Consider the following 17,857-nt stretch of genomic DNA (forward strand, 5'->3'; position numbering starts at 1 on the left):
CTAAACCTAACCCATAACCATTTATTAAATATACATACAGTAAAAAGAAAAACATGACAGAAAGGTAAGTGCAATCACAATTATTTATTTATCACAAAAATGTCAAAAGCAGTACCAAAAGTAGTCCATATGACAATGCACTGCAGTCGCAGTCCAACCTGCCTTCAACTGGAGGATCCATCACTGTCCGCAAGGAGGCAGAGGAGTGTTGGGTCATCCACCAAAGATGTCCAGTACCATTGCATGGCACCACGAGTGAGAACCTCTCAGCTGGTTGAGAACCAAGCGGGTCCGAGAGCCGTGGCAGTAAATGATGATGAGCAACATCTGTGCCACTCACCAGTCTTGAGTCCCACGGAGGAGCTCCGGAGGGATAAAAGGTTTGTGTTGTTGTTGTTTTATGTTTTATGTGGCAGCCGTCCATGAGGGGCTGCCGCTTTTAATTTTGTTTTATGTTTGTTTATTTATTATTTAATGTTTTATGTTTAAATGTTTGCAGGTTCCCGCCTCCTCCTTACCAATCTACAAACTTTGTTACAGGAGGGTTGCAAGAGAACGGCCATATGCAGTCACGACTGAGCTTTGCCAAAATGCACCTTGAAAAATCTGAGGCAGATGAGACTAAAATTTAATTATTTGGCCTTAGCACCATACGATATGTCTGGTGGAAATCCAATCCAGCTCACCATCTAAATAACAGCATTCCAACAGTAAAGCATGGAGGTGGTAATATCCTGTATTGGGGGTGTTTCTCTGCAGCAGGTGCTGGAGCATTTGTCAGGATAGAAGGAATGTGTGTATATATATATATATATATATATATATAATATATATATATATATACACCACTATATATATATCACACATACAGTGGGTATAGAAAAATATATATATATATATATATATATAGAATATATATATATTATATATATACCACAAAGATATAATAGAAATTAATATAAAAAAAAAAAAAAAAAAAAAAAAAAAAAAAAAAAAAACTATTGAAATGACTTGGAAAACAGAGTTAGTACCCTGAAATGAATCCATCTGAAACAAATGTGCGGTATAAACCACATATGATCTCCATCTAATCTGTCTGAGCTGGAACAAATTTGCATTTTATTGCAAATTTGGTGAAACAGAAACTAAATTTGAACAAATGCACTGGAGCGAAACCATTATATAAGATGAGAGATTCCAGAAGTAGCTGATCACATGACCACAGCAGGGCCATGTGAAATGTAAAAATGCAGGGTTAGGGGATAGTAAATATTATTATTTCAGAATAAAATCATTATGCCTATGGATAGTCATTCTAATGACATAAAAACAAGTAAGTAAGTGGGTGAGTGAGTGAGTGAGTGAGTGAGTGTGTGTGTGTGTGTGTGTGTGTTCTCCTACCTTAGCGATGATGCTGCAGAGCTGTGGCCCATCCTGAGTTAGAGACAGCAAGTTACTGATGGCAGTACTGATGGCAAAAACATTATCAGAATCCTCAATCTGACAAATCAAAATCTGTGAAAAAAGAGAATTAAATGTCACTAATGATTGTCGGGTTTCAAGTTATATTTCTGTAGACCAGATTTCACTTAATGTTTCAATATAATTGTAATGCAAACTTATGTGATATATTCTAACTGCCATCAGTAAAATGTAGATTCAGACATCTTTATCTATTAACATTAAAAAATTGACAACAAAATAGACTTCAAAACTATAAAATGGCTTTTCTGCTACTACTACTAATAATAATGACATCAAGGTTTTATATTTCAAAATGTTAGTGTGAATAAACAAACAATAAAATAACTGTCAACTATATTTTCTTAGTGTCACATTAAAACATTTTTATCAAATTCCTTTGAATCTAATTTATAGAAGACTATTTTGCCTTTATTATACTTAACAAAATAATATTGAACAGATTTTTGTTGTGGTTGTAAAATCTTTGTTGTAATCTGACCAGTTTATCACAGCAATAAATTTCACATTGTAGCAGTGAGTAAAATTAGGCTGTCTGTTAAATTTCATAACATTAAAACTGCAATTTTAACTGCAACGTTAAAATTGACTTGTTATTGTTTAGGAATAATTCATGAATACTAACTAAAGCCAATTAAAATTCAATAAATCTAATGATCAGCGAAGACCTATTTATAGACCTACTGTATATGAAGATCTATTTAAGCAACATCTTAGCATCATATAAGCCTACACTCACCTGTATCTCATTGGCCAGAGCCATGTCAATCATATGGCTAAAGGAGTCACTGACATCAGTAAGGATCTCGTGAATGGCCTCCTTCATGGATTTGAGGAAGTATTCATCCTCAGTATGAAGACACCTGAGGGGTAAACACTGTCAGTTATATGTGATCTGATCTTCACCATGAGAACTTCAAGATAATGAAAATAGGTGTAAGATGCTGTGAGACGGTGTGTTGAGTTCTTCACCTCTCAGTAATGACATTCAGCTCCATGCACTTCTCCAGCAGTGATTTCTCATACTGCCATGAGAGATGAGCACAAAAATCAAAAGTCAGTACTTTAAAATACTTTAAAATAAAATAACGTTTTACAAGGTGTGAATATAAACTACACAGTTCCACAGTTTTTTGAGAATAATCTTACATTCACATTTACATCATTTAGTAGACACTTTTACACAAAGCAATTTACAAATGAGGACAACAGAAAAAAATCAAACCAACAAAGAGCAACAAGAATATGAAAGTGTTGTGACAAGTCCCAGTTAGTTTATCGCAGAAGCAAGTTTTTTTTTTTTTTATAAATAAAAAGAATGAAAGGTAGATAGAATAGAAATAGAATAAAGAGAGCTAGTGTTAGAGGATCAAGTTATTATTATTATTATTATTTTTATAATAAATTAAAAGAAAACAAGAAGAATAAAAAAAAATGAATAGAGAACTCTGTTGGTGTCACAATCGCCTACTGTGCTGAAAAGAGAAACCAGGAGACAAGGAGTTAACACTAAGAAACAGTCTTTAATATTCCAACACATGGGAACACACAGGGTAGCCAGGAGACACACACGTAGCAAGGAGTTGATGTATACCGGACAAGGTAAAATAGAACATAGAACAGGGTAGAACTCAAATAGGGCAGATAACAAGCGGCACACAGGTGAGGAGGATGAACTAATAAGACCTGGAAACAATGAACACACAATGGTTACAGGAGCTGGAAAAACAAATATGGACATGTCACACATGACAGAAAACACACACAGAGCAGTCCTTGGGTGTGACATCACACCCCCCTCGAGGGGTGGGAAGGTGGGTGCCTTGGAGGTCCTTCAGGACAGGCTTGGACAGGACAGGACGCCTCCAAGGAGGACGCCTCCCCAAATCCTTGGGGAGAATATCGGCTTCTGAGGCTGAGGGATGTGGGAACATTGGCCCTCACTGGACTGGATATGGTACCTGGGGCCCTCTTTGGGCTGGACGTGGGAACTGGAGCCATCACTGAGCTGGAAGTGGGAACTGGAGCCATCTTAGGGCTAAACGTGGGAACTGGAGCCCTGGATCGGGCTCAGGGGCTGGAGCCAACACTTCCTACTTAGATTTCTCCCTTGATTTGGAGTTAAGGATCAGCTGAGGGCATTGGAATGAACCGGCCGACGGCTTGACTTCGGAGTGGCTGGCGGGCCTAACTTCGGAACGGCAGGAGGTTCTGGGCTGAGGATGAGGGAGGAGCTTTGGAGGACTCAGGGATACCTGGGGTTGGGCAGTTAGTTGGAGCCGTTGGGGTTGTATGTGGCGTGGGGTGAACTGGGGAGATGCGGCGAACTCCAGAGGGGCCTGGACAAAGAGACTTTGAATTTTCCTTTATTTCTTCTACTTCGAAATCGGAACCATTTAAATAAAGGATGAGATTAACCAGCTCAATCAAGGGAAAATCACACATGGGAAGATCGCAGTGGATAGTCTTGTCGAGCCCTAGCTGGAAACAAACGCCCAGAGTGGCGTCGTACCAGCTCATCCAGTTAGCAAGCTCGAGGAATTCCTCCACATATCGCTCCAACCTCTGACAGCCCTGCTGCAAATGCCACAGCCTGTAATCAGCTGCTCTCATCCTTCTCTTTTTAGGTCCAATATTCTGTCAAAATCGCCTACTGTATTTGAGCAAGGAATGAGGAGGTGAGAAGTTAACACCAAAAAACTGTTTTTAATATTCCAACACGGGGAACACACAGTGTAGCCAGGAGATACACACATAGCACAGAGCTGATGTATAAAAGCGGACAAGAGAGAATGGAACAGGCTAGAACTCGAATAGGGCAGATAACGAGGGGCAGACAGGTGAGGAGGATGAACTATTAAGACACACCTAGAAACAATGAACATACAATGGGGACAGGAGCTAGAAAAAACAAATATGGACATGTCACACACAAGGGAAAACACACACAGAACAGTCCTTGGGCATGACAGTTGGCAGATCAAGTTTTTTTTTTTTATAAATAATAATAATAATTAAAAAAACAAGTAGATAGAATAGAGAACACTAGTGTTAGAGAGTCATTTCTGATTTTTAAGTAGATAGGATAGAAATAGAATAGATAGTGCTAGAGGGTCAAGCTTTTTTATAATATATAAAAGAAAACAAGTAGATAGAATTGAAATAGAAATAGAATAGAGAACGCTACTATTAGAGTCACAGTTCTGGTTGCATAGTTCAGAAATTACAAGGAAGATACAATGAATCCAAACAATCTTTAATAAATCCACAAGATAATTCAAAACCAATGATGAACAGAAACAACCAATGTGTAGACATAAAAGTACCCCACAAACTGAAAGAGCAACAAGCATGAACTTAAATACTCTTAGAAACCAATGATAATTACAGACCTGCCAACCTTGGAACATTTTTTTGACTATCATCAGTGTGGCAGGCGGGGGGTGGAGTGGGGGTAAACAGTTTACAGTTTTACCGTTTACAGTTTACAGTTTACAGTTTTACCGTTTACCGTTTATTGTTTTTTAACCATTTACCGTAACTGTTTAGTTCATTTTTGCTAATTAGTTTTTTTTTATGCTATTTAAAAAATAAATAAATAAAAAACTCCAGTCCACTTCTGTATAGGGCTGGGTGATATGAGCAAAAATTCATATCTCTATATTTTTTTGGCTGATTTGCTGTATATGGTAGCCTATATACCGATATTTTGTATTTGGATTAAACAAATAAAGTGAATGTAAGCATGTAGGAATATATTATGTGCAAAAATCACATTACATTGTAACATTGTAACATTGCAATCTAAAAACAAAATATATATAAATATTTTTTTTTTAAAGCAGAAGTTAAAGTTACTAAACTAAAAATGAAAATAATAAAAAGCACAGACTAATTGAGTAAAAAGGCTATTTTGATTACCCCATTACACTTTACAGTTAGTGCTATCATACAAATACACATACTTGTAGGTTTAAAATTCTACATATGCCACATTTATTGTCCAACTACAAATGTAAATGTACTCAGAAAATGTATATTTTAGTCAGAGTTATTGCGCTTCTATTTCATTGAGCTCTGGCGCTCGGTTTAAATGAAGTCTGTGGAGGTTAGCGGAGATTCGAGGAGATTTGAATAGTGAATTTCCGATTTCGGACAGTAATCGATTTAAAACGCTAAGAATCGAATGAATCGCGATTTCTATTGCGATTCAATGCTTTCAAAATATATAAACATTAAATTACTACAACCACGAATTAATGGAGAACTTGAAGAGTGTTCGTGCCTTGCATCTCTCCTTCACGCGCTCCACTGTTTACCGCCTGTGAGTGTCACAGGTTGCGCTCGTGCTCCGTTCGTCTCACTGACACATTTTTTGAGCAGCTGATGTGTGATCTTTCCTTAGTAGCCTACTTGTGGCCAGTAATGCTAAAGTGAAATAGTTTTACTTTTTTCGCATTGAAAGAGAAGTGATCTCGCGCTCATAGATGTGCCAGGCTGTATCTGCAGCTAAGCTGAATAAAAAGCAGAATGAACGGATGAAACGTTAAGAAAAAAAAAACACAATAAATAAATAACATTTATGAATGATGCAGTGCTAATTGACATATAATTTATTACAGTACAGAAACTATAAAGTGTATTTCTACCTTATTCTGATTTCATATGATTGTTTATTGTCCAGCAGTGTATTGATTTCTTGATCTATGCATAATACTTTGAAAGCTCTTTTTTAAAATCTTGGCATACATATTTTTTTACGTATGCCATGTCATGCCATAGCATCATTAAACTAGCATCTAACAATGGACAAAAGTGTTTTTTTTTTTCTTTAGGCTAACCTTTGGTTCTGTAACCATAAAGGCTGCTGTATAATTTGCCTCCTGACTAAGCATTTAAAGAATTTAGGGGAAACATTTAAATAATCCTGTGAATGCACTTTAAGACTGCAGAATCTAATCGTTATAATCGAATTGAATTTAATTTAATTGTGAATTGAGTCGAATTGTTCTAAATTTGCAAAAATCATTCTTGAATCAAATCAAAAACCTATGAATCGTAAATCGAATCGAATCGCTGTCTACCCAAAGATTCACAGCCCTACTAATTACTATTTTGAAAATTATAACGCGTTAAATTACTCCGTTACTAAAAAAGAAATTAAATTACAGTAACGTGTTACTAAGTAATGCGTTACTGCACAACACTGGTCATGAGTAACAGTAATAGTGACATCATTAATAATGGTCAAGCAGTTATGAATCCTAAATGCTTCCATACCCTTGCAATTTATTTGACTATAACCAGAAAAGTTATTTTTCACCAACCCACTAAACCGATCCCATTTATTAAACTGCAAGGTGGATACGTAGTAACTTTGCAATTATTGTACATGTTAACTAACAGTCATTACAGTACTAGTAGACTGTTTGCTTAATATCTGCCGACACTTTATTCTGATGGTCCACAACAGACATTCTACTGACTACAAGTAACTTTGCAAGTATGTCAACAAATTCTACTTAACCTAACCCTATTCTATTAGTCTACTGATACTCCAGTGTAACCAATTATATCATCAATAAAATATGTTTGCTATATGTGATTAAAACGTTTATGTTACAAAATGTAATTGCACATGCTGAAGACACATCTGTTGTTTATTTCTGAATGTGTCCTTTCGTACCTTTTGCATTTCTGGTGGTGCGTTTCTGGCCGTGCTGTACTCTTGGATGAGCGAGCGCACGTGACAGTTGACCCTGACGGCTGTGCTGTGGACCCGCTGCCAGCGGCCTTTCTCCAGCCGCTGGAACATCTTCCCCAGCTCCGTGCTGACCACCAGCGCCCTCTTCAGCAGTGTCTGCAAGTTATCACGAGTGACGTGCTGACCAATGGCACCTGCCCCGGATACGATGAGCTCACCTGGAGCATCTTCATCCACGCCGATGGGTTTAGACTGCAGAACGCACATGCACTCCACCTCTGTCATGTGCCGTAAGTCTTCCATCCAGCGCTGTACCGAGTCCACCTGTATGGCATGCATCCTGCTGCACAGACATGCACAACGTCAGATCATGTACATTTCTGTACATCCATGAGCTTGTAAATGATTCAAGCTTTACAACTGAGGTCTCGAACTTTGCTCAGATTTGCTGAGATACCATAGTCTTCAATCAAAAATTACAGGTGGGACCCTAGCAAGCCTTTGGGCATATATGTAAGTATAAGTTAAAAAAAAAGAAAAAAAAAGTGCCTATGGCATTTCTGCAAAATGGTATTACTTTACTTTTTGCATGCATGATCACCACACTTTCTGAGTCAAAAGCACATTGAGTTTTATCTGAAAGAGAAGAAAGTGAATCTGACAATGTTTTATTACGTTAGTTTTTGTACATCCCATGGCAGCTCAGAATGGTTTATGATTTAATGCATAATACATAGCACCTACACTAAACCTAACTGACACTGTTAACAAAAGCAAATGGATTAAAATGCTTTCACTGAAGCAGCTATGCCATTTTAACGTGCTCCTACAAGTCTTGAGCTCTTGTGCTCTATACAGTGTAATGCAGTACCAGGTGAGCTACTGTAATTATCTTGGCCTTTTAGTTTGTTTTCTTTCCTCATGTTTCCCTTGACCTAGTTTTCACTTGTGTCTGATTAGTTAATTCTGTTCACCTGTGTATAGGATATTATCTCAATTTGCCTGTGTATTTAAGTTCCAGTCTGTTCATGTAGTGTTTGTCAGATCTTGTCTGTCTTACTGTGTGCTAAGCCTGCCTCTTGTGGAGTTACCTTCTGTGTGGATATTAAAAATAATTTTACCTTCATCATCTGTGTTTTGAGTGCACCGGAGTGTGACAGCTACAGGACAAGTTTACTATGTCAGAAAAACCAGACATATGGAGCTGGTTATGTGATGCAAGCATGATGTGAAATGTGAAAATGTGAAATGGCATTATAGAATTGTGAAAAGAAACAACCACATGAAATATGTCTCTATTTATTGATAATCTTGCTCTGTAATCACTTGTGTGAAAAGGAATACGAATTTTTGATGTTTACACTAGTGTTTATTTCAGTAGAAACTGAGGTTAACTGTATGTGCATGTTTTGTGCATGGGTATGGAGTTTTACAAACATTTAGGTAGAGGCACATTTTTCCAATGATCTAATGCTGAATTTAGAAAGCCTTTCAATGCAAACATATGAGGAGCTTCACAAAACACACTCATGTGTTTAATAACTTACTGATTAGAGGCATCAGGCTAAGCATTTGTGAGAAACAAGGATATTCAATTTAGTCATTTTACATCTATATTCTTTTTATTGTACTTGCATGTGGATGTAACCAGGGCTCAAATTGAGGGGGGATGCAGGCAAAAAGCATCCCCCTGTGAAACCACCATTCCTCTAACCATCCCCTGTAGATTAATAATGTTGTGTATTATGTAAAATTTATTGTGCAAATTAAATGTTAAAATTCTCTACTTATGCTTAGAACTCTGTAACATTACTGAAACAAGCTGCGCACAAGCTGAAGCATGTTTCCATCATTCCATCCATTTTCGTGCAAAATAGTCAAGCACAACTTTTGAAGTTATTTTAAAAGAAAACAACAGAAAGTATGATTTTTCCTTGATTAGAATTGAAAGACATTCACCTGACATAATGTCATTGTGCTGTATTTGTGACTGTGTGGGACTGAGAGATGATAGGAGAGCTGACGAGTGTCACCGACTTTGCAAAAAAACAAACAAAAACACATCTTAAGAGTCCAGAAGCATTCACTGCGTGATAAAGCTGATTAGAATGCAGTAAGAATGCCCTTATAATTCAAGCAATGAAAGAAGAAATACCCATGTATGAGTTTTTATGTTTTTATATTCATTGCACACAAAATGTACATTTCTGAATATTAGCACATAAATATAATAATACTTTAATACAACAATTTTAGAGCAACCTGGTGTTTCATTCCTTAAATGAATCTGTTTTTGAACGATTCATGTGAGCCAGTGATTCAACGGTCCATTCACTTGTTTCATTTCTAATTTAATCAGCTGTTTTGAACGAATTGTCTGATTTGAATGATTCAATAAATCATTTATTAAAACAGGGATTTGCTGCCACCTACTAAGATCCTAAACCAGTCGAAGTGCCAGCACAAAAACACATTCAGCAAAATATTGTTTAATTTAAATTTGTATTCACCCTAATTCCTCCATTTCGTGCCCCAGAAGGAAAAAAAAGCTTAAAAATAATAGTTTGTTAAATAAGGAAAATTTTTCATTAATTAAAAACCCTTTTAGACACATTTTGTAATCATTGTGTAAAATTAGCTACGGGAAACCCCCACCACCACAAAAAAATAAAAATAAATAAATAAATAAAATTGACCACACCTCCCCCCGAATGTTTTTTTAACAATTCGACCACTGGATGTAACTATAGGTAGAAGAACTGATTAAAGAAAGGGGGAAGAGCGGGGTCTACTTGGTCCTGGAGGGCTGGTGTCCTGCAGAGTTTAGCTCCAACTTGCCTCAACACACCTGACTGGAAGTTCCTATGCCTAGTAAGAGCTTGATCAACTTCTTCAGGTGTGTTTAATTAGGGTTGGAGCTAAACTCTGCAGGACACCAGCCCTCCAGGACTGAGTTTGGACAGCCCTGCAGTAGAGCATGGTAATGATTAAATCAGAAAAAGTGTGGGGATGCACACACACATCCCCCAGTTATAATGGTTGCTATGCCCCTGATTCTGCTTCATTATAAACCTGAGGTCAATCCAGAGGTCAGGAATGATTGCAGGCAAGAGTTTAATAGATTTCCAAACATAAAATATTATTAAATCAAAAAAAAAAAGAAAGAAAAAAAAAAGGTGTTGTAAATTTAAGCATTTGGGGAAGAACACTAATAGAACTTAAATGATTTGCAAAGAAGAAAATAGTATTTAAACAATATAATTAGATAAATGTTAAAACAAAACAAAAAAATATTGCAGATAATGGCACAGCAGATACTACCATTTTAAACAAGCAATATATATATATATTTTTAACAATTGGGGTCTAATTAACGATAGTGTTGGTTCTGTTGCACATTTAACAATAATGTCCCTCAGTATAAACTAACAAACAGCGGTCTCCCAGAGCAGCCCTTCTCCACCTACTCTTTGGCAGTGTGATCTAATGAGTGTCACATAGTGAACACGTGGAACAGGAAACTAATGTCAATGCGTCGACCCACAGATTTTTCAGGCACTATGTGCAAAAGCAACACCAAAAAACAAAAACAGTGTGCATTTACACTTATACCACATCCATACTTTTATTATGTGAAAAAGTCAGATATATATGTGATATATATATTTTCATGCTACACAAGTTATAAAGTGGAATATCTTTAAAACGTCTAATTATATAGACAAAATTATTATTGTTTCAGGGCAGAAATTTTTAAAAATCACTGTAACATTATTACAGTGTGTTACAGCTGGCCATTTTGAACAAAGTATCAACCAGAACAAACAATTTCTGTGAGAAAGGCCTCTTGTGAATGGATCATCATGATAATGGGTTTATTTGAATGAATGTGGAGGAAAAGCTGTTCTCCAGCACAAATATTTACATTTCCTCCCATTGATGGGTCAGAAAGTGCTACGCTTTTATCCCCGTGTACAGTGAGGTCAGAATCATTCACTGCACTCCGCTAGGAGTCATTTACAGAGTAAACACAACTCAGAGAACAGAAGACACATTGGCAGTCATGATGCCTCTAGATAATCAGACCAACAACCAAAAAAAAAAAAAAAAAAAAAAAATACGTTCAGAGGACACATCACACACTTTCTCTCAAAATAGCAGCTTCTAGTATAATGAAACATTTTATAATCACCAAAGAAATTATGGAAGATGATTGTGATTCTGGAAGCTGTCTTTTATATTTTACAGTTAAAGTACTGTAAAGCTGCTTTCACACAATCTGTATTGTATAAAGCGCTATATAAATAAAGATGATTTGACTTGACTAGTTTAAAGTAGGGGATTTTTAAAACACTGCTTCTTTGGTAACACTTAAGTATAGGGACCAGTTCTCACTATTAACTAGCCTAGCTTGCATATTACTAGCAAATTGGCTGTTTATTATTACTTATAAAGCACATATTCTACATTAACATATTCTACATATTATACATTTTTAATCCTACCCAATACCTTAACTTAACAACTACCCTACTATTATTAAGCAGTAATTAGGAGTTTATTGAGGCAAAAGTCGTAGTTAATAGTGAGAAGTGGACCTTAAAATAAAGTGTGACTGCTTCTTCATATGCCACGTCACCTTTAGCATCCTCCTTCAGGCATAAGACACTATACCAAAGACTATAGAATACCCAAGACATGTCACTCGTATAGTTTTGAATGGGGAAAAATGCAACTCACAATATGGCCGCTCAAACGCAGGAAGCCCCACCTTCTGAATGAAGGAGCCAATCACTAATTGGTAAAATCGCTAATCGTGTCACTGGAGTTGCTGTTAGAAGCGTCCCGGTTGCTATAGAAACAGTCAGCATTCTGAGACGTTGGCTCAGGACTGCACATGCGCACTGGCTGATCTAGCATGAATAATAAGCTTTTCATAACCTTATTTGGGCAAAATAAACAACATTTATGACACTTATCAGATTTCTTTGGTTATTTCAAATATAAAATTTATTCGCAAGCCTAGTGAACAGTTTTGTAGAATTTGATGTTTCCCCATTCAAAGAGATAGGAGTTGCACTTGGATGCCCGAGAGGCGTTTCAAAGATGGCCACCGAGTGACATGACTTGTCTTAAAGGGACTTTGACTATACTTACTCTAAGATGTGCATTGGGAAAAAATGCACTACAAATATGTTGAACTGAATATTTCCCTATATTTTCTCTTATCCTTGAATAAAAAAACAACAACATTATGTCACAATACACCTACAACCTCCACATCCTGGCCGCTTAAAGCATGCGTTTCTTCCCCAAAGACATCAATAATTCATCTGCTCTTGTCAGACATTGTGTCTTTGTTTACCATTTGAAATGGATCATCTTTCAGAATAAAAATGGAATTTTTTACTCAGAGATGATGCATATGGAGAAAAGTCTGAATCTTCATGTCAATTTCTTCACTTGTTGGTCAAATGGAAGATGCTTTTGGATTAGCTGTCAGTGAAGCTCCTGTATTATTCATGCATGTCCTGAAGTTATTCTGACTCACAGTGTTTCCTGTTTGTCATTAACATATTGACACAATCATATTCTGAGTTTTTTGGCCTCTTTTTGAGTGACATCACAGATTAAACGAGCTAAAACACTGTGATGACATCATATCTGACGCTCTTTGCAGGCGTGCTGTTATATCACAGGTAAATCTTATGTATGTGTATGTGTGTGTGTGTGTGTGTGTGTGTGTGTGTGTGTGTGTGTGTGTGTGTGTGTGTAAACAGATGGAAAGTCCAGTGGAGCACAGAAAAGCACCTGTCCAAACTGCTCACGTATGCAATGCTAATTGTTCATCAGGGGTGGAAGGCAAGCTCAACTCACAATGATTCAGCGTCACCGTGAACATGAATGAGCATCAGGCTCACTTCCTGCTAAACCTCCACCTGCTGTCTGATGGAGCGATGAGCCGTGAATCACACGGGCTTCAGTTCAGGCTGCTCTCTTCAATTATATGAGTACATATTTATATTTACACATTTTGAATAAAGGAAATGCTTTTGTTTGTTTTCTTCTTATTGTTCTCACCATATCTCCCCAGTTAAAAAAAAAAATAAACATTGTTAGCTCAAGAACTTATATTGTCTATTTCATTTTTTTCTTTCATTTAGAAAATTGTAATATGTTGCCAACTAATGCATATATTTTCAATATTTTTATCCATTTCAGAACATACCGACACATTCACCCTACCATATATATGTATAATTGAAATTGTTCGAGGAGGCAGAAAAAAAAAAAGAAAGATTTAAGGTCACAGATGTTTATGTTCTGGGCATGTATTTATGAGAAACTTTGGTGTGATTACTGTCAGAGACAAACAAACATAGGTCATCACTGACTCTGACCTGCAATCTGAGCCTGTCTCACTCTCAACAACACACATCATCATCTATTACTGCACATTGCTATAGGATTATTGTCTGCTTGTGTTTCTGCTTCCTCTTCATATCCAGCTTATTTTTGTAAGTAAGCTATTTTATGTGAATGTGCAAGAAACATCCATTTCATTAGACGCTACAGTTAAATCACTTGAAGGATAACAAACTATTTAGGTTACAAACACATTCATCAAATTACAAGCAGCTGCACCTGGTTTTATGTTAATAAAGGTGGATAAAATAACAGCCACCAAAGACTGTTTAGGGATATACTTCTTTTCTTATTTTTAATGCCTAAATTTCATAGAGATAATGAGGCTTGAAAGACCACTTACATCTTTCCAGAGATTGAGGAATAGCTGCTCTGTCTGGAACTCTGTGGGGTCGCCATTCTGACTGCGTCCTCCTTACTTCAACATAGCACCTACAAAACACAGTATTAAGAGACTGAATGCAGGCCATCATGAAGAGCTCACAAAATGCTAAATTACCAGATTTCACCATGTTTTGCAACAGTTACACTGACCACTATGTACCATTACTATATAATATTTATATAAGCAGGGGTGCACATAATTTTTTCAGCCTGGTTCTCATAAGAGAACCTGGAGATTTGGTATTGGTCCTCACACTGCATATAGTGTGACCCATTAAATATAACTATAAAAAAATTAATTAATAATAGTTATAATATTATTGCACTTTATTTATTTAGATTTTTAAAATAATAATAATAAAAAAAAGTTAACTAAATAATAATGTGTGATAATATTATTTAAAATAAAAGGTAGGCCTAGTATTAAATACAAATACAATTATTTAATAGTAAACTTAAAAAGAAAATTTTAAGATTTACTGCTACTTTCTTTGTTTGCCTCTTTAAGAAGAATCGCTTTATGTATTCCCCAATTGTAAGTCACTTTGGATAAAATTCATCTAAAAATAAATAAGTAAAAGCGTTTTCTTCATTTTCAAACTTAAAATCAGCAAGCTTTTATTTTGGCAGGTTGCCAGCAAGTAAGTATAAGCGCTTCCAGATTTAGCGCTGCTGCAGATTAAAGAGCGTTAGTGAATGAATATTACAGTTTTGCATTGTGCTTTGAAAACGGCATGGGATAGTCTAAATTTATGCTTTCATTTTGAAAAGAAATCTTGTATTGTACAGTTTGTCGATCTAAAGTGTTGTAATAACAGCAGTCAACCATGTCAGTATGCAAATGCGCTGTCAGAACTTATTTATAAATCACATTTTTTATTTTGGTCACGCAAGCGAACCTGCGCGCCACTTATGTGCACCCCTGTATATAAGCCTGTCTGTCTGAAGAGAAATCAATTAATGGATTTGATCAAGCTTGGATCAGAAAGTACCAAAACTGGGTTGTTTCTGAGTGACTGGCTGATCTACAAATTGCAAAATGCTACAGCAACCCAAGGAAAGTTGTTGTGAAGATCAGCATCCAGAGCAGGGATTTTTCTGCTAATGATGACTGCATAGGAACCAAAGTTGTTAAATACAGCTACACCAGCCAGGACTTCATCTACACACGTACTGGATAACATCCTCAATAAACCTGCCAGGTCTAACAACAAAAATTAACACTTCAGCTTGGTGAACTCATATTAACAATTAACTTTTAAAGAGTTTTCCATCAATAAACTCCTAATTACTGCTGATTGATAGTTAGTAATATAGTTGTTGTAGTAGTTATGTTCAGTTATTGGGTAGAGTTAAGGGATCTAAAATATGTTCATGCAAAAAAACCTTCAAACTGGCTGTTATTAAGCCTCTCATCAAAAAACCTCAACTTGACCCCAAAGAACTAGTTAATTACAGACCGATCTCGAATCTCCCTTTTCTATCCAAGATACTAGAAAAAGGTAATATCCTCACAATTATATTCCTTCTTAGAGAAAAATGGTATCTGTGAGGATTTCCAGTCAGGATTTAGACCGTATCATAGTACTGAGACTGCACTAATTAGAGTTACAAATGACCTGCTCTTATCATCTGATCGTGTTTGTATCTCTCTATTAGTGCTATTGGATCTTAGCGCTGCGTTCAACACTATTGACCACAACATTCCTTTGCATAGACTAGAAATCTTTGTTGGCATTAATTTAACTGCATTAGCATGGTTCAAATCGTACTTATATGACCGCCATCAGTTCATAGCAGTGAATGAAGAGGTATCATATCGATCACAAGTGCAGTATGGAGTACCTCAAGGCTCAGTACTAGGGCCGTTACTCTTCATGTTTTACATGTTACCCTTGGGAGATATCATCAGGAAACACAGTGTTAGCTTTCACTGTTATGCTGATGATACTCAGCTCTATATTTCCTCATGGCGCAGCGAAACATACCAATTAGAAAAACTAGTGGAATGCATAGAAAATATAAAAAAACTGGATGACGAGTAGTTTCTTATTGCTAAATTGTGAAAAACCAGAGATGTTAATTATAGGACCTAAAACCTCCGCATGTAATAACCTAGAACACTGTCTAAGACTTGATGGCTGCTCTGTCAATTCTTCGTCATCAGTTAGGAACCTAGCTGTGCTATTTGATAGCAATCTTTCCTTAGAAAGCCACTTTTCTAGCATTTGTAAAACTGCATTTTTCCATCTCAAAAATATATCTAAATTACGACCTATGCTCTCAATGTCAAATGCAGAAATGTTAATCCTCAAGGTTAGATTATTGTTATGCTTTATTGGGTGGTTGTTCTGCACGCTTAATAAACAAACTCCAGCTGGTCCAAAAAGCAGCAGCTAGAGTTCTTACTAGAACCAGGAAGTATGACCATATTAGCCCGGTTCTGTCAACACTGCACCGGTTGCCTATTAAACATCGTATAAATTTTAAGATCATGCTTATTACTTATAAAGCCCTGAATAGTTTAGCACCTCAGTATTTGAACGAGCTCTTGTTACATTACAGTCTTCCATGTCCTCTGCGTTCTCAAAACTCTGGCAATTTGATAATACCTAGAATATCAAAATCAACTTTGGACAGCAGATCCTTTTCCTATTTAGTGCCTAAACTCTGGAATAACCTACCTAACATTGTTCGGGAGGCAGACACACTCTTGCAGTTTAAATCTAGATTAAAGACCCATCTCTTTAACCTGGCTTACACATAACACACTAATACGCTTCTAAATCCAAATCCGTTAAAGGATTTTTAGGCTGCATTAATTAGGTCAACCGGAACCGGGAACACTTCCCATAACACCCGATTTACTTGCTACATCCTTAGAAGAATGCCATCTACGCTAATATTAGTCTGTTTCTCTCTTATTCCGAGGTCACCGTAGCCACCAGATCCAGTCTGTATCCAGATCAGATAGTGACTACAGTCACCCGGATCCAGTACGTATCCAGACCAGATGGTGGATCAGCACCTAGAGAGGACCTCTACAGCCCTGAAAGACAGCGGAGACTAGGACAACTAGATGAGCTCTAGATACAGATCCCCTGTAAAGACCTTGTCTTTACACCAGGACAAGACCACAGGAACCAGTTGAGTCCTCTGCACAATGTGACTTTACTGCAGCCTGGAATTGAACTGCTGGTTTCGTCTGGCCAGAGGAGAACTGGCCCCCCAACTGAGCCAGGTTTCTCCCAAGGTTTTTTCTCCATTCTGTCACCGATGGGAATTTAGGTTCCTTGCCGCTGTCGCTTCTGGCTTGCTTAGTTGGGGACACTTAATTTCCAGCGATATCGTTGACTTGATTGCAAAGATACTATTTAAACTGAACTGAGCTAGATGATGACATCACTGAATTCAATGATGATCTGCCTTAACTGAAAAATGAGTGTTTACTATTGTCATTTTGAATTATTGACACACTATTTTCCTAATTATTGTGGTTCAGTTGCTTTGACACAATCTGTTTGACTTCTGCCTTCGACACTGTCAACCACTCTATCCTCTTATCCCGACTCGACCAAAGTGTTGGCATTACGGGTACGGCCCTGAAATGGTTTAAATCATATTTGACAGATAGGAGTTTTGCTGTCCACCTTGGGAATTGCTCTTCATCTGTTGCACCTCTTTCTTGTTGGGTTCCCCAAGGTTCCATTCTGGGACCCATGCTCTTTTCCCTGTACATGCTGCCCTTAGGGTCCATTTTTAAAAAACATAACATTTCTTTCCACTGTTTTGCAGATGATGTACAAATCTATTTGCCTGTAAAAAACAATGAGAAGAACAGCATCCAACCTTTGTTAGACT

The 17,857-nt window shown here is 36.9% G+C and overlaps 1 protein-coding gene across 3 annotated transcripts in view; it reads right to left on the bottom strand.

The window, feature by feature from the left end:
* The window catches only part of LOC109053807 (INSC spindle orientation adaptor protein), an 81,322-nt gene that overhangs the window by 37,120 nt on the left and 26,345 nt on the right, over window positions 1-17,857 (bottom strand). For 2 of the 3 annotated variants that reach the window (XM_042715816.1, XM_042715819.1), the window contains exons 2-6: window positions 13,956-14,044; window positions 7,169-7,529; window positions 2,455-2,507; window positions 2,222-2,345; window positions 1,402-1,515 (exon numbers count right to left, since the gene is read on the bottom strand). In XM_042715816.1, the coding sequence (XP_042571750.1) occupies window positions 1,402-1,515; window positions 2,222-2,345; window positions 2,455-2,507; window positions 7,169-7,529; window positions 13,956-14,011 (708 nt within the window). In that variant the 5' untranslated portion in view covers window positions 14,012-14,044. The remainder of the gene's footprint in view (window positions 1-1,401; window positions 1,516-2,221; window positions 2,346-2,454; window positions 2,508-7,168; window positions 7,530-13,955; window positions 14,045-17,857) is intronic. The other variant, XM_042715818.1, reaches the window with a different exon arrangement.

This window comes from Cyprinus carpio, chromosome A25 (assembly GCF_018340385.1).
Source record: "Cyprinus carpio isolate SPL01 chromosome A25, ASM1834038v1, whole genome shotgun sequence".
Taxonomy (NCBI): domain Eukaryota; kingdom Metazoa; phylum Chordata; class Actinopteri; order Cypriniformes; family Cyprinidae; genus Cyprinus; species Cyprinus carpio.